The 15,663-nt window shown below is 40.5% G+C and overlaps 1 protein-coding gene across 2 annotated transcripts in view; it reads left to right on the plus strand.

Annotated features, from left to right (window-relative positions):
- The window catches only part of myo7ab (myosin VIIAb), a 36,983-nt gene that overhangs the window by 11,611 nt on the left and 9,709 nt on the right, over positions 1-15,663 (plus strand). For both annotated transcript variants that reach the window (XM_066645184.1, XM_066645186.1), the window contains exons 12-32: positions 124-334; positions 777-912; positions 1,799-1,905; positions 3,616-3,753; positions 3,989-4,147; positions 5,005-5,097; positions 5,317-5,411; positions 5,492-5,576; positions 5,681-5,899; positions 6,699-7,016; positions 7,655-7,858; positions 8,389-8,565; positions 8,848-8,937; positions 9,016-9,143; positions 9,384-9,510; positions 9,606-9,725; positions 9,820-9,993; positions 10,540-10,767; positions 11,352-11,522; positions 12,924-13,041; positions 13,726-13,852. In XM_066645184.1, coding sequence (XP_066501281.1) covers positions 124-334; positions 777-912; positions 1,799-1,905; positions 3,616-3,753; positions 3,989-4,147; positions 5,005-5,097; positions 5,317-5,411; positions 5,492-5,576; positions 5,681-5,899; positions 6,699-7,016; positions 7,655-7,858; positions 8,389-8,565; positions 8,848-8,937; positions 9,016-9,143; positions 9,384-9,510; positions 9,606-9,725; positions 9,820-9,993; positions 10,540-10,767; positions 11,352-11,522; positions 12,924-13,041; positions 13,726-13,852 — 3,225 coding nt within the window. The remainder of the gene's footprint in view (positions 1-123; positions 335-776; positions 913-1,798; positions 1,906-3,615; positions 3,754-3,988; positions 4,148-5,004; positions 5,098-5,316; positions 5,412-5,491; positions 5,577-5,680; positions 5,900-6,698; positions 7,017-7,654; positions 7,859-8,388; positions 8,566-8,847; positions 8,938-9,015; positions 9,144-9,383; positions 9,511-9,605; positions 9,726-9,819; positions 9,994-10,539; positions 10,768-11,351; positions 11,523-12,923; positions 13,042-13,725; positions 13,853-15,663) is intronic.

The raw sequence follows: 15,663 nt of genomic DNA on the forward strand, positions 1-15,663 counted from the left end.
CAGCTATCTGAGATGATATCAACAAATCATTTATCATATTCTGGGTTTGTAATTTCATCAAGTATGATGATGATTGATGGCTGAGGTTTAACTGCTTTCTCTATTTACTTGTCCTTTTTCCAGCTTTGAGCAGCTCTGCATTAACTTTGCCAATGAGAATCTGCAGCAGTTCTTTGTGCGACATGTTTTCAAGTTGGAACAGGAGGAGTACAACCTGGAGCGCATTAACTGGCAGCACATCGAGTTCACTGACAACCAGGATGCCCTGGACATGATTGCTATCAAACCCATGAACATTATTTCCCTCATCGATGAGGAGAGCAAATTCCCCAAGGTGAAGACTTTTGATATTAAGCTGTGTAATGAAGCTGTTGTATCAATGATGCAGCAAGTTGTGATGAATTTTATGTGACTCTAAGGGAACCTTTGCTAGACCTCACATTCACAGTTAACTAACTAGAATGATAAAACTGTCATAAAACTATAAATAGTTCTGAAATTTGCAAATGATGGTAAACAAATAAGAGGAAAGGTCTTGATGTCAAACTGAAGAAGCAGAGGATTACAGAGTCTAAAATGAGATCCCAGTCAGATAACTGATACAGTGTGATTAACTTAAATTGCTTTTGCATGCACGAGGGAATGCATTTCGAAGAATAAAACCTTGTGCTGATGGGATTGTGTCTTTTGGAAATTTGTTGAAGGGTTCTTTGGTCCTCTTAAAAATACACATAGGCATTAATATTTGAATGTTTTGTTGTGTGTGTGTGTTTTAGGGAACTGACACCACCATGCTGAGCAAACTGAACTCCCAGCATAAACTCAACATCAACTATATCCCCCCTAAACACAGTCACGAGACCTATTTTGGCATTCAGCACTTTGCTGGTTTGGTCCACTATGAAACTAAAGGTACCACTGAGAGTCACTAATGTTTTTTTTTAACATTCATTCATCCATTGTCTATAACTGTTTATCCAGTTTAGGGTCGTAGTTAGTCCATAGCCTACCCGGAATCACTGGGAACACACTCTGGAGGGGGTGCCAGTCCTTCACAGGGCGACACACACACACACACACCTATGGACACTTTTGAGTCGGCAATCCACCTACCAACGTGTGTTTTTGGACCGTGGGAGGAAACAGGAGCACCCAGAGGAAACCCATGCAGACACAGGGAGAACACACCGCACTTCTCACAGACAATCACCTGGAGCGGGAATTGAACCCACAACCTCCAGGTCCCTGGAGCTGTGTGACTGCAACAGTATCTGCTGCGCCACCGTGCCACCCTTTTTTTAACATGTTGTGCCAAAATATAAATTAAATAAATAATATAAAAATAAGTAATACAAGTAACAAAATCTCTGCAAAGCACAATTAACACAACACTCTGCAATCTATTTCTAAGAATTATTAAAGACACATTGACCATTTTCCCATTTGTGATTTCTAATTCTGGATGTTGTGTTCATTATGAATAAGTGTCTCTCTAAAAAACAGTTTAACTCTTAATTTTCTTCATTGGTTTTATTATAAAATATCATGTTAAATATAGTGATGAACATGTGCCAGAAAATACTTACCAATCTAAAAGACAATTCTACAATCCTCCTCATTTTTCCTGAGGACTGGTTTGGAAGCACTGTTTTAAAGAATCATCCATTAATAGCTGTGTGTATAAGTTATCCATTAGGGTGACCAATCAAGAACACTCTTGGCCAGTATTAATGTTAGAAATGCCCTTGTTTTCAGAGTTTAGCTAAAAGCCTAATTTATTTATGTGTCATTTTAACAGGTTTTTTGGAGAAGAACAGGGACAGCCTCCACAGTGACATCATCCAGTTGGTGCACTCCTCCAAGAACAAATTCATCAAACAGATCTTTCAGGCTGATGTTGCAATGGTGATACCCTTTTCCATTTTGAAATCTGTATTTCTCCTGTTTTAATAGGTCCCCCTATATGCCAATTTAAGTGCAGCAGAGATAACCTTGAGTTTGTGTTGACTTGCCTTATGTTGTGTTGGTTTGCATATTAAAACCAAATATGTAAAAGAGCTGCTGTTCCTGGGATTTGGCTATGTCCTTGGAAAGATCCTCGGCAAATAATATTCATATTCTGTATATGTGCTTTTGGGAATGTCTTTTTTGTCTCACTAACACTAGTTCAGCTTGATATTATGTTTCATTTTCTCCACCTTTATTGTCACATAATGTAGTTTGGATTGCATTGCTACTTTTTTCATTCTCTCTGTGATGATATCAGCCTAATCTCCCTTGGCCGAGCCTATTCTTTCTCTGTTCTGTCTCTGCAGACTTGGCTAACCTCAGTCAATTCTCTCTTTATCAATTCCCCCCTCCTCTCTCTCTGTCTCTCTTGGTCTGATTTCTGGCTTCAGTTTCTCTGTGGCTATTTGCAGCCCACCACATCCCCTCACAAGGTAATCAATCCTCAGAGTTCATATGTCCCTCTAAGGCTTTCATCCTCATCACTTACAAACCGTGTCTCTACACTCTTAAGCAACAGAGAACTGCAGTATCTCTCTCCAAAACCCATTCCTGTGGTTATTACCCTCAGTGGAAACTATCTACCATCGCATAGTGAGCTTCAACACTCTCAACAGTTGTTTCATGGCTTTAATAGTGGCTTTATACAGGGTATTAGAATTGAGTTCTGGGAAAATGTTAGTCATTAAAGAAATAAATAAACATCAGTGGGAAATGTTCCTGTTTCAAGTTAAATGTGGCCTGTTCTCATTGGTGTTCTGCACTTTGCTGAGAAAAAGCTCAGTTTTCCTATGACTTTCCTGGCACTGTATGAGGCTGGGGAGGGAAAAGAACCACCAAATCCAACGTTTTTTTTTTTTTTCCTTTTATTTTCACTCTGCCCACCAGCGCCTTTTCTTCATTATTCCAACACAAAGCTCAGGCTGTGAGGGTGAAAAGTTTAAAGAGGGACCTCTAAGGATCCAATGAAAATTTCAGAAAGAGACAGAAAGTCAAATAAGACTTGGAGAAAGTATGAAAGGATGAGAGGCATAAGAGGAGGTGTAAAGAAATGGAAGGGCTGTTGGACAGAAAAGGTGAAAATATATATCCTCCACTTTGGTCTGTGTAGAATGTGGATATGCTGGATTTATTGGTTGAAATGTGGATGTGATGTATATGTGGTTAGAATGTGTATTGTGTTGTGTTTGAATATAAAAATGGGATGTATGTGCATGTGAAGTTGTTATATGCATGCGTTTTTCTAGTGCGATCTCTGCAAAGGACCCCTCACTTGTGTTAAAATTAGTTCTGTTTACAGTTGTGTGCAAAGGTTTGGCCACTGTTGGCTTAATAACATTTTGCTGATTTCTGTGAGAAATTAAGTAAATAAACTCACTTCTACATGTTAATGTAAAATGATCATTTATTTAATGAATCTGACATTTGTAAAATTTAACCTTTTTCCAAGACAAACTGTGCTCCCTTTACAGTACAGTTTTACTTTATGTTCACTGAGAAAATCAACTCAAGATGAAATTCATGTGGGGTGTTCACATGTTTACACATGATCTTGTGTTTGTGTGTGTGTGTGTGTGTGTATGTGTGTGTGTGTTTGTGTCTGTCTAGGGTGTGGAGACCAGAAAGCGCTCCCCAACTCTGAGCAGTCAGTTTAAACGTTCTCTGGAGCAGCTCATGCAGACTCTGAGTGTGTGTCAGCCATTCTTTGTACGCTGCATCAAGCCCAACGAGCTCAAAAAGCCAATGGTGAGCCAACAAGTGTGTGTATGTGTGTATCTCTGGAAGTCAAAATATGCTTTATTCATCTTTAAAATTTTCTACATTATTGTGTTACATTTGCTGATGCAGTTGCATGTGTAATATTTACATATAATGTATTTGACCAAATTTGTGTACGTGTATGTATTCTAAACTAGAGGTAAAGAATTGTGTTCAGAGCTCAGTGTGTTATTAATTCTTGCTCTCTTTCTTTCCGGAGCAGTTGTTTGATCGAGCACTGTGTGTACGGCAGCTGCGGTATTCCGGGATGATGGAGACCATTCGGATCCGTAGGGCTGGATACCCTATTCGTTATACTTTCGCTGAGTTTGTGGACCGTTACAGGGTTCTCATGCCTGGAGTCAAACCTGCCTATAAACAGGTGAGTCAGTGACATCACTGAAGTGTGCGAGCTGTGCTTGAGATGATTATGTTTAAGAGCAAAAAACAAAAGTAGTCCAGGTGCTAAAGTAACAGAACTAATTAAACCCAGACTATGGACACTCCGTGTTGTTAATGCTTAGCACCAAAAGCTAATTCAGCTTCAATGGTACTGTCCTTCAAGACAAACTGTAAACACAGTCTATTTAAATTTATTCCTATGAAATATTTCTATGACCATCATTACATAAGGAATCCTTGATAAATTATCTTTATTATTTATCAAACTTATATTTGTAATATATGAAAAAATGATTTTTGAAAGATTAAGATGGTTCTTATTCATTAGCCCTTCTGAGCTAAATTAAAAAATTTAACACCAGTGAAAGCACATAGATTTTGTGTTTGACCAAAACTGGATTGCTTATGGATAATTTACTGCCCCATAATCATTGTGCTGTTTTTAGAAATGGTATATTTTGCTGACTGTCAGCATGTGTATCATACATGAAACTTTGAGTTATGATATAGAGAATATTTGGATTCGAAGTTTATAATACAGCCGTATGGCTTTGCTAGAAACTGATGTCATCGTGATAGAGCCAACTCTAGTGGACAGCTGCTGGCCACCATAGATTCTGAGGCCGTGCTTGTGTTATTGGGGTGGGGTGGGGGTTCAGTTGTTAAGTTGTTATTGTAGCCAGTTTGCTGATAGAGGCTTTGAATCCTAAATGTTGGCTAGTGCACCTTTAAATAAATAGGTGTCTGTTGGTTACTTATAATCTATAAAACCTAAATGTGATAATATATTAAGTGTCTAGCTAATATGACCAATTTTACTATATGAACATTTTACAGGAGGATCTGAGGGGGACCTGTCGGAATATCGTGGTGGCAGTCTTGGGACGAAATGAAGACTGGCAGATTGGGAGGACAAAGATATTCTTCAAGGTTTGATCTTTCTCAGAAAATGTTATGCACTTGAACAACTGGATTAGAATGGATATCTCTAGTTGTGGTTTACAGGCTCTTTTTAGTGCTTTTGAAGGGCACAGTAATGCCGCGTTAAACACTGAAAATCTAGACATTCATCAAATTGATTAAGGAGACAGAAAGACATTGACTGAGTAGAGGCAGCAAAATGCTTAATTTGGCTCATTGTTGTTGTAGGATCACCATGACATGCAGCTGGAGATTGAGAGGGACAAGGCCATCACAGATAAGGTCATCCTTATTCAGAAAGCAGTGCGGGGAATGAAAGACAGGTAAGGGAGCCTGGGTGACTGATGGTGGGCAGCTGTAAAACATGACAAACTGTATGTAACTTTTTTTTTTTGACATCCAGGGCCAACTTCCTGAAGGCTAGGAGAGCCATTATATTGATCCAGAAAATGTGGAGAGGCTATATCTGTAGAAAGAAGTACAGAGTGGTATGGTTTTATTGCCTTTTCATAGATAAACTCTAATGTAAAAGAACTTGACTGCAGTCAGTCATTAGAGCAGTTACTGAATGTGGTCCCTGTCTGTTGTACAGATGCGAGCAGGTTTCCTCCGGCTCCAGGCCCTGTGCCGTTCCCGGAAGCATTACCTGGCGTATCGCGATACCAGGACACGCATCATTCTGCTGCAGGGCTGCTGCCGTGGTTTTCTAATCAGGCGGACATTCTACAAACGTTTACATGCCATCCACACCATCCAGGCCCATGCTCGTGGAATGATTGCACGTAGACAATGCAAACGCCTCAGACTAGAGGTACAGCCCTGTAACCACTCCATTAGTATTCTCTTTACCAGCAGTGTTGTATTAAATTACGGTATGTAATAAAAGACATGAAATGAAGAAGATTAGAGATAAATATCTAAGTTAATATGAAATTAATCTAATTACTTTTCAATTTCAGCCCTTGTATTTTATTATGAATTTGATGATTTTGTAAAGGTTAAAATTATATTTCAATTGTGAAAGCACAAACTATAAGAACATCTTGAACCAATGAAAAATACAGCAACATTTTGTATTATAATAATACGTTCACATTATTATAATCATTTTTAATAATAATTTTTGAAGGTCTATTGGAAGATTGATGCAGTTGAATTGCTGCAATGAATTGAAGCAGTTAGCTTACACATAACATAAATTATACTATGAATATTTAAAGATAATCTATACACAAAGTGGCCTTGATGAGAGTCACAGCTGTCCCACCTTGGCGAGTCATTTCTAAAAGTGAATTCATTTGTGAGAAATAGCACCCCCTTGTGGAGTGGTTCCTAGCTGTGATTGAGTGTATGGGTGAGTGAGTCACAGCCAGTTCTGTGAGATGCTTCACATCTAAAAGTGGAATATATAAAGAGGGGTGGAGCAGAAAAGAACTGATTAAGTAGAAATAACCACAAATAAAGCCACAAATTGGTTGGAAATACATTGTTATGACTTAATTTCCTTGAATTGTTCTTCTATGACTTTGCATTTGCGTCCTCTTGTTTTTTTTTTTTTATAATAATTTTTTTGTATGTGTGTGTGTGTATGGTTGTGTGTTGTAATACAGAGAGAGCGCCGGCTAGAAGCTGAGCGTCAGCGTCTGGCTGAGGAGGAGAATTTGAGGAACCAGATGACGGCGAGGCGGGCGAGGGCTGAGGCTGAGAGGAAGCATCAGCAGCGTCTGGAGGAGCTGGCTCGTGAACAGGAGGAGAGAGAGAGGGCTGAGCGAGAGGCAGCACGCAGGAAGAAAGAGTTGCTGGTGCAAATGGAGCAGGCCAGGCACGAACCAGTCAGCGACTCAGACATGGTGGACAAGATGTTCGGCTTTCTGGGCAACTCCACGTGCCTGCCCAACCTGGAGGGAGAAGCACCTGCAGGCTTTGAGGTTTGAGGAATAGAGCTCTGATTAAAACAGACTAGTGTATGTTACCTCTTTTAATAAAAACGTGTTTAAAATGAATTAGTATTAAAGTTGTTGCCCAGTGTATGTAAGAGGTCATGAAAACTGAGCAGAAATTTTTACAAAAAAAGTGTGAGCAAGGAATATATTGGTTTCAGCCTATTTTAATTTGTATTGGAAATGTGTTGCAGATTTCTGTTACCCATCAAAACTTTAAGGACACCCAGCTGTACAAAATGTTTTACTGTGAATGACCTGTTTTCTTTCTCCATTTGCATATTCAACTCTAACAGTACTCATCATGACGTAAATACTGGTGACCACTGACATTTTCTCAGGAAAAATTCCAGATCTCTTTTTCAGCACACATCAGTACCCAAATATTTGGGATACAAGTATTTGGAGTTTTGTAATTAGTGCTTTGAGCAAAAGAATAACTGTTTAATCAAAACATGAAGGCTCTGCTCTTCAAATTCAATCTTATAAACATAACTGCAGGAACATTCAAATTCCAAAGTCAAGATGCCTCTAATATTTAACACACTATATTTAGAAGCCATGTCCCAGCAGTGTTTACCAATAAACTAATACTGCACTCTTTCTTATGTGTTTGTGTGTAATAGGACCTAGAGCAGGCATCTAGGGACTATGAAGAGGACAGCACTGATGAGGCTCTTCCTCTTCCTGATGAGGAACAGGAGGATCTATCAGAATACACATTTGCAAAATTTGCTGCTACATACTTCCAAGGAAATACAACATACACATATATTCGCCGCCCGCTCAAACAGCCTCTGCTTTTCCATGAAGATGAAGGAGATCAGCTGGTGAGAAATCTCTTTTTAGTTTCTTCATAACATCTATTTTCAGCTCACAACTGTATAGACATACTGTTTAATTATGAAGTTTGTCCTGAAATGTACAATCCTTCCGAAGATGTACAGTTCCCAGAACAATTAGTTTGATGCTTCTTGTTTTGCATCGCATGTTAGAAGTATTAAAAATTCTTCTTGCATTTAGTCAGAAGGCCATAGGAGAACCAAACAGGATCACATTGTAGTTCTACAATTGAAGAATGTAGTCCAACTGTTCCTCTGCATCCTTTGCCCCCTTTCACCCTGTTCTTTGTTGGACTCAGCAGTGCTTCTGGAGTTCTTAAACACTCACTATAATTTTTAATCATGTTATAGAAGTAGTCAAATTGCACAAAGAAATTTGACTCACCTCGTGAGATGCATCTGCAAAATGTAAATAGAAAATCACTTTCATAAATAAAGTTTGCTCCTTTAATGAATAAATGCTCTGTAGTTTTGGCCACTGATAACTCTCATTGTGTGGTGGTGGTGTCTCCATGCAGGCTGCTCTGGCTGTGTGGGTGACAGTACTGAGGTTTATGGGAGATCTGCCTGAACCCAAGTACCAGATCAGCATCAGTGATGGGAGTGAGAAAATCCCGGTCATGACCAAGATCTATGAGACTCTGGGCAAAAGAACATACAAAAGAGAGCTACAGGCCCTGCAGGGGGAGGAGGAGGTGAGAACAAGAGGAAGTGGTGCTCTAAAGAGAGACTTCACTTGTTAAGGGAGTCACTTATAACATCACTGCCATGGGTTGGAAAAGGGCAGAAAAACTTTATTGAATAAAGTTTGAATGAGTAAAGTACGGTGTTTGTCCAAATATTTAGTTTGAAACTATTAAGTAGAGATTCTTTTTTTTCATGAAATTTAACACAAAATGTAAAATACAGGTATTTTCAAATGGTGTAATTTTATATATTGTTCTCCTTCACTAAAGCCTCACTTTATTCTATTTCAGAGTTCCATTACTGACAGCCAAAAGAGAAACAGTGTCAGGCATAAACTGGTGTCTCTCACACTGAAGAAAAAGTCCAAAATTACTGAGGAGGTGAGATATTTCTTTGTTAATTGTGTCTTATGTGACCGGTAAAGATGCCGTAACTGCCAGTGTGTTTTTCTGGTTTAGGTGACCAGACGACTGACTGATGGTGACTACAGCTTGCAGGGGAACAGCATGCTTGAGGACCGGCCCACTTCCAACTTGGAGAAACTCCACTTCATCATTGGCAATGGCATCCTTCGCCCTGCCCTAAGGTCAGTTAATGGACTTGCATATGTAGACATGCTTATGTGTCTTACTGGGAAGACGTATTACAACATTACATTTAACCAAAAAACATTTAAAGAATTTGAAGCAAAAAGTAATTCACTGTAATGTCACAAACACAAGTATCTAGCAACATTCAAGCCAAAAACTGTGAATATTTAATGGAAAATACCATTTTACACTGGACTTTTACACAGCCCTAATTTCAGTGTATGTGTGTTTAACAGAGATGAGATTTACTGTCAGATTTGTAAGCAGCTGACTCAGAACCCGTCCAAAACCAGTCATGCTCGTGGCTGGATCCTGCTCTCTTTGTGTGTGGGCTGCTTCGCACCTTCAGAGAAATTTGTCAAAGTAAAGAAACCTTCACCTCCAGTTTTAAATCATTTATTCGTATGTCAAGGTGAAACCATATTCAAATGAGTTCCACTCTCTTTCTCTTTCTGCAGTATCTGCGTAAGTTCATCAAAGCCGGGCCTCCAGGCTATGCTCCATATTGTGAAGAAAGATTGAGACGCACTTCTGTGAACAAGACAAGAACTCAGCCTCCCTCTTGGCTTGAGCTGCAGGTGCTGAAAATGTTCCCCTCTACAGACCTTTAGCAAGCTGTGTTAAAAAATGAATTGGAATATGGATTTTCTGGACCTTTCTCTCCTCCTGCAGGCCACTAAATCCAAGAAACCTATCATGCTGCCAGTGACCTTCATGGACGGCACCACTAAGACCCTGCTGACTGATTCAGCCACCACAGCCAAAGAGCTCTGTAATGCTCTGGCCGACAAGATTGGCCTCAAGGACCGCTTTGGCTTCTCCTTGTACATCGCTCTGTTTGACAAGGCATGTTCAGCCCAGCTTTATTTAAGTTTAGTTAAGGTGTCTTCAGTGTCAACATCAATAATTCTGACATACTGACCATACTTCATGCATTCCATGTCCCGTATAAACGGTCACTAACATTCAATTTTGGTGTCAGGAAAATAAAATTACCAAGATTAAACCACTAAATGTACTATAAATTATATCTAGCGTGTCCAAATGTTGCTTTTATTGCCTATTGAATTATTTTTCAAATTAATCTGCAGGAAGATTATTCTACCCCTCCAGCCTTTAACAATCATTTTCTGCTTCTGTTTGAAAGAAATTCCACACAGATTTACTGATACTTAGGCCTGACCTCTGAGGTGTTCAGTCTGTTCTTTGTTTGATTGTAAAACTTCTAATTTAAAAAATATTTCCTATAAATAAACAACTTGTATTGATAGCCCTTTTGCTTGGAAACCGGATAGATGAAGAATGGACTTTTAAACAGTGTTCAAACCCATCATTATATAAATGCACAAGATCTAGACATCTTATCATGCTTTTTATTTGTGCTTTTTGTAGGTTTCATCTCTGGGAAGTGGAAAGGACCATGTAATGGATGCAGTGTCACAGTGTGAGCAGTACGCCAAAGAGCAAGGGGCTCAGGAGCGTAACGCTCCCTGGAGGCTGTTCTTCAGGAAAGAAATTTTCACACCCTGGCACAACCCTGCTGAGGACAGTGTAGCCACTAACCTCATCTATCAGCAGATCGTCCGTGGAGTGAAGTTTGGAGAGTACCGCTGTGATAGGGTGCTGATTGTACTTAGAGTGTCTTTATGATTGAATTCTGAATGCATAGCATATTATCACTTTTTCTTTCCTAGTGCTTCACTGGAATGCCTGTCTTTGTTAGTGTAGTTTACCTAACTAACTGCCAGAGGTCATGCATCATGTATCCCCACCAATGTATTAATGCTTCAGTCAGTGTGACCTCTCAGGCTGAGAATGCATTTGTGGTGAATATATTGCTAAAGTAACAATATAGTTGCTATAATTTAATTTTCTTTATCATGTTTTTCATATTTTAGAATTATTCTCACACTTACATGCTCATATAAAATATAAGACAGATATCATCGTCCATCGTTTGTAAATGTTTATAGTCTGTTTATATTCCTTAATATATAATTACCACATTAAAATATGAGATTTTGATATTATTTTATGTAAATTATATCCTCAAAGCATAAGAAATCATCTCTAGCTTCCTTCATTTAAAACCTAAGAATGTGAACAGTACTAGCATCTTCTTAGAACAATTTTCTATATGTATTTATGTGAAATAATCATTATACAGTGATTTACGTGAAAAGTTTTGTTTGTGATTTTACAAGGAGGAGGACTTGGCTGAGCTGGCCTCTCAGCAGTATTATGTAGAGTATGGAGCAGAAATTCTGCAGGACCGTCTGCTGAGCCTCATACCTTCCTACATCCCTGACCGAGAAATCAGTTCATCCAGAACCATGGATAAGTGGGCCCAGGTCATCATAGCATCTCACAAAAAGGTATGCGCTGATCACAGCAGTAAATCGCAGCCAGAGCTCTTTCACTTAACCTTATATCTTTGGCTACGAAAGTATTCATTTACTCAACATATTCAAATTTTATATATGTTTTCTTTTTTCAGTAACACAGGTCAGTAATCTAATCCTATTGTTGGGATCTGTTTCTAACCCACATCTCTAAGAGTCTCCAATAGTGTTTGTGTGTATCACTGCAATTTCAAGGGCATCTGTACATGCATTGCTGCCCACTGTTATTATTTCACAAAGCTATGACTCACTCTCTAATCTATGGGTCAAGGGCAGCCTTCTCAGCATGCCCTGTCTCCCTCTGTAGAAGGTGTAATAGTTTATAATCAAAATTTAGACTGGATAAAAAGCTTCCGTCATCATGTTCTGCTCTCCGGCTCCCTATCATTATTCTCTTTTTTGCTGCCCAAGGTGTCACCCAGATCAAATCAAATCAAATCAAATTTATTTTTATAGCGCTTTTTACAACTGATATTTTCACAAAGCAGCTTCACAGAATTCCAGTAAAGATAAAGTTTTTCTATGAAATGTAAAAATGTAAAGAATGTAAAAATCCCTCAGGTTAGAAAAGCCAGGGGCGACAGTATAAAGAGAAACTCCCTCCGAGCTGAGGAAGAAACCTTGGGAGAAACCAAGGCTCACAAAGTAGGACCTATCTTCTGGTCAATCTACTTGTAGTAATAGTTAGGAGTCCGTGAGACCTTTAGTGTAGGGCGGTCAGCTCCAAGGCAAGTAGCGATGGCTGGGGCATCTGGTCTGAAGCATGGAGCAGGAGCTTGACAGTCACCCATCAGTGTGCAGCTGGACAGGCAGGTGGTCGTTTACTCTGAAAAAGATTGAGGGATGGAATTTTGTTCTGTTTGGGTGAATGTAAAACAGAAAATGTGAACGTTTCCAGAGGTTTGTTTTTAAGTTGATTTTTTTATTACAGATTATCTTTGTTGGAGACCTGCTCCCAGTTTTCTAAGAAAATCTGCAGTGATATTTATTCCTGTGCTTCTTGTTAATGCTTCCAAAGCCACTGCTAAAAGACACACACACACACACACGCACCCAATTGATCATACACACTCAGTGCTAGTTCTCTTTGACTGAATCAAAAGAGTGACGTTGAGCTTTGACTGATGATGACCAGGGAACATTAATCATGTATTCTCTCCTTCAAGGGTGAAGGCTGATTTAATTACCCTTCTGCCTCCCCTAGGTTAAGGTGATGGACATGAATCTTTAATGATGCGGGAGATCTATATTATGGATTGCTGGAGTGTGCTGTTATCGCATATGCTCAAAATATTTTATGCATATGAACTGGGCCTGGGCAGACTAATGGTGTTCAAAGCGACAGACATGTTATTGACTGTTAAATGTCCACAGGGAATATACACACAGAAGAGATTCGATCCACAGAGAGTGAAAGAGGAGGTGGTGGATTTCGCTCGCTTCAAGTGGCCTTTGCTTTTCTCACGCTTCTATGAGGCCTTCAAGTTCTCAGGTAGAATCTGTATAGAGCACCTGTTATTTACAGGGTAGCATCAGTCCAACCAATCCTCTCATCGTACCAATTCTGATATCTGATTTCAGGTTATAGTCAATGGAGTATTGATCTGATAACATTCAATAGATAAGATGTTTGTTCTGCAGAATTATTTTAAACAAAATTTATTTTAAAAAAATGTTTTTAAAAAATCCTGTATTATTATTTTGTTGTTTTTGCTGAACTTATCATATTAAGAGTTATAAAAAAAACTGGCCTGCTACATTTTTTATCTTGTCACAATTTTCTTTCCTATCATTAATCATAGCCTATTCCAGCTTTTAGTGTACCCCTGAATTACATAACATCTGGGAGGGTGGAAACAGTCTGCCTAGAGAACCAGGCTATTTGTGCTCTCTTATATCCCTACCCTTGGATGGCTGAAACATCACTAAAAGGGCTAACACATAGACTAATGCACCATTCGGGACACCTGTTATATTAATTTAATCTATTTTTTGACAATTCCAAATTTTAAGCCGGTCAAAATAACATACACTTTTTAAATTTAAAATACAGTGTCACTTCTGCCGCCTCATCTGCTGTATATGAAATATGCACATCACTACTTACTTGATAAAAGTGTTCTTTTTTCCAAGATGTTATGGTCCTAAACCTAAAATTTTTCTTGCTCATGTGCAGGGCCCAGTCTGCCAAAGAATGATGTGATAGTAGCAGTGAACTGGACAGGCGTTTACTTTGTGGATGAACAAGAGCAGGTCCTTTTGGAGCTTTCCTTTCCTGAAATCACTGCAGTATCCAGCAGCAGGTTTGTTAAATTAATCCAATAATCCTTTTCATTTCTGGACCACTGTAAAAATTAAAATTGTGCTTTTTATATTTTACATTTATATAGCGTCTTTCTACATACCCAAGGACACTTTACAATCAACACTGCTCAGAACACTATTCCATTGAACAATCAATCCACACACACACACACACACACACACACACACAGACAAGAAGCGGCAGCCAACCGCAAACAGCATACTCTCGATCAGGAACGATCACCTGGAGGACTGCATCAGGCACTACCGCCCAATTTGTACTATTTTGTACTATTGGTTAATTAGGCATAAATCTAAATAAATAAATTATTACGCTCCAATTTTACTGTCTTTAATACTGTATCTACCACACTTGATGTTGCATATGATGATGTTGATGATGATATGATCCATCCATCCATCCATTATCCACCGCTTATCCGGGTCCGGGTCGCGGGGGAAGCAGTCGGAGCAAAGAAACCCAGACCTCCCTCTCCCCAGCCACCGACGCCAGCTCCTCCGGGGGTATACCGAGGCGTTCCCAGGCCAGTCGAGACATATAGTCTCTCCAGAGTGTTCTTGGTCTGCCCCGGGGCCTCCTCCCCGTTGGACATGCCCGGAACACCTCTCCAGGAAGGCGTCCAGGAGGCATCCGAACCAGATGCCCGAACCACCTCAACTGGCTCCTCTCGACGTGGAGGAGCAGCGGCTCCACTCCGAGTCTCTCCCAGATGTCCGAGCTCCTAACCCTGTCTCTAAGGGAGAGTCCAGACATCCTGCGGAGAAAACTCATTTCAGCCGCTTGTACCCGCGATCTCGTTCTTTCGGTCACTACCCAAAGCTCGTGACCATAGGTGAGGGTTGGGACGTAGATTGACCGGTAAATCGAGAGCTTTGCTTTTCTGCTCAGCTCTTTCTTCACCACAACGGACCGGTACAGAGCCTGCATTACTGCTGACGCTGCACCGATCCGCCTGTCAATCTCACGCTCCATCTTTCCCTCACTCGTGAACAAGACCCCGAGGTATTTAAACTCCTCCACTTGAGGCAGGATCTCACTTCCAACCTGGAGAGAGCACTCCACCCTTTTCTGACTGAGTAACATGGACTCGGCCTTGGAGGTACTGATCCTCATCCCTACCGCTTCACACTCGGCTGCAAACTGGTCCAGCAAGAGCTGGAGGTCCCGGCTCGATGAAGCCAACAAGACCACATCATCTGCAAAAAGCAGACATGGGATCCTGAGACCACCAAACCGGACACCCTCCGCCACTTGGCTACGCCGAGAAATTCTGTCCATAAAAATTGTGAACAGAACCGGTGACAACGGGCAGCCCTGACGGAGTCCAACTCCGCTAGGTCCAACTTACTGCCAGCCATACGAACCAGACTCCTGCTCTGTTTGTACAGGGACTGGATAGCTCGTAACAAAGAGCCCAGTACCCCATACTCCCTGAGCACCCCCCACAGAATACCCCAAGGGACACGGTCGAATGCCTTCTCCAGATCCACAAAACACATGTAGACTGGTTGAGCAAACTCCCATGCACCCTCCAGGATCCTAGCGAGGGTAAAGAGCTGGTCCTGTGTTCCACGACCGGGGCGGAATCCGCATTGTTCCTCCTGGATCCGAGGTTCAACTATCGGTCGGACTCTCTTCTCCAGTACCCCCGCATAGACCTTACCGGGGAGGCTGAGGAGTGTGATCCCCCTATAGTTGGAACACACCCTCCGATCCCCCTTTTTAAAAAGGGGAACCACCACCCCAGTCTGCCAGTCCAGAGGCACTGCCCCCGATGTCCACGCGATG

Source organism: Hoplias malabaricus, chromosome 15, assembly GCF_029633855.1.
Source record: "Hoplias malabaricus isolate fHopMal1 chromosome 15, fHopMal1.hap1, whole genome shotgun sequence".
Lineage (NCBI taxonomy): Eukaryota > Metazoa > Chordata > Actinopteri > Characiformes > Erythrinidae > Hoplias > Hoplias malabaricus.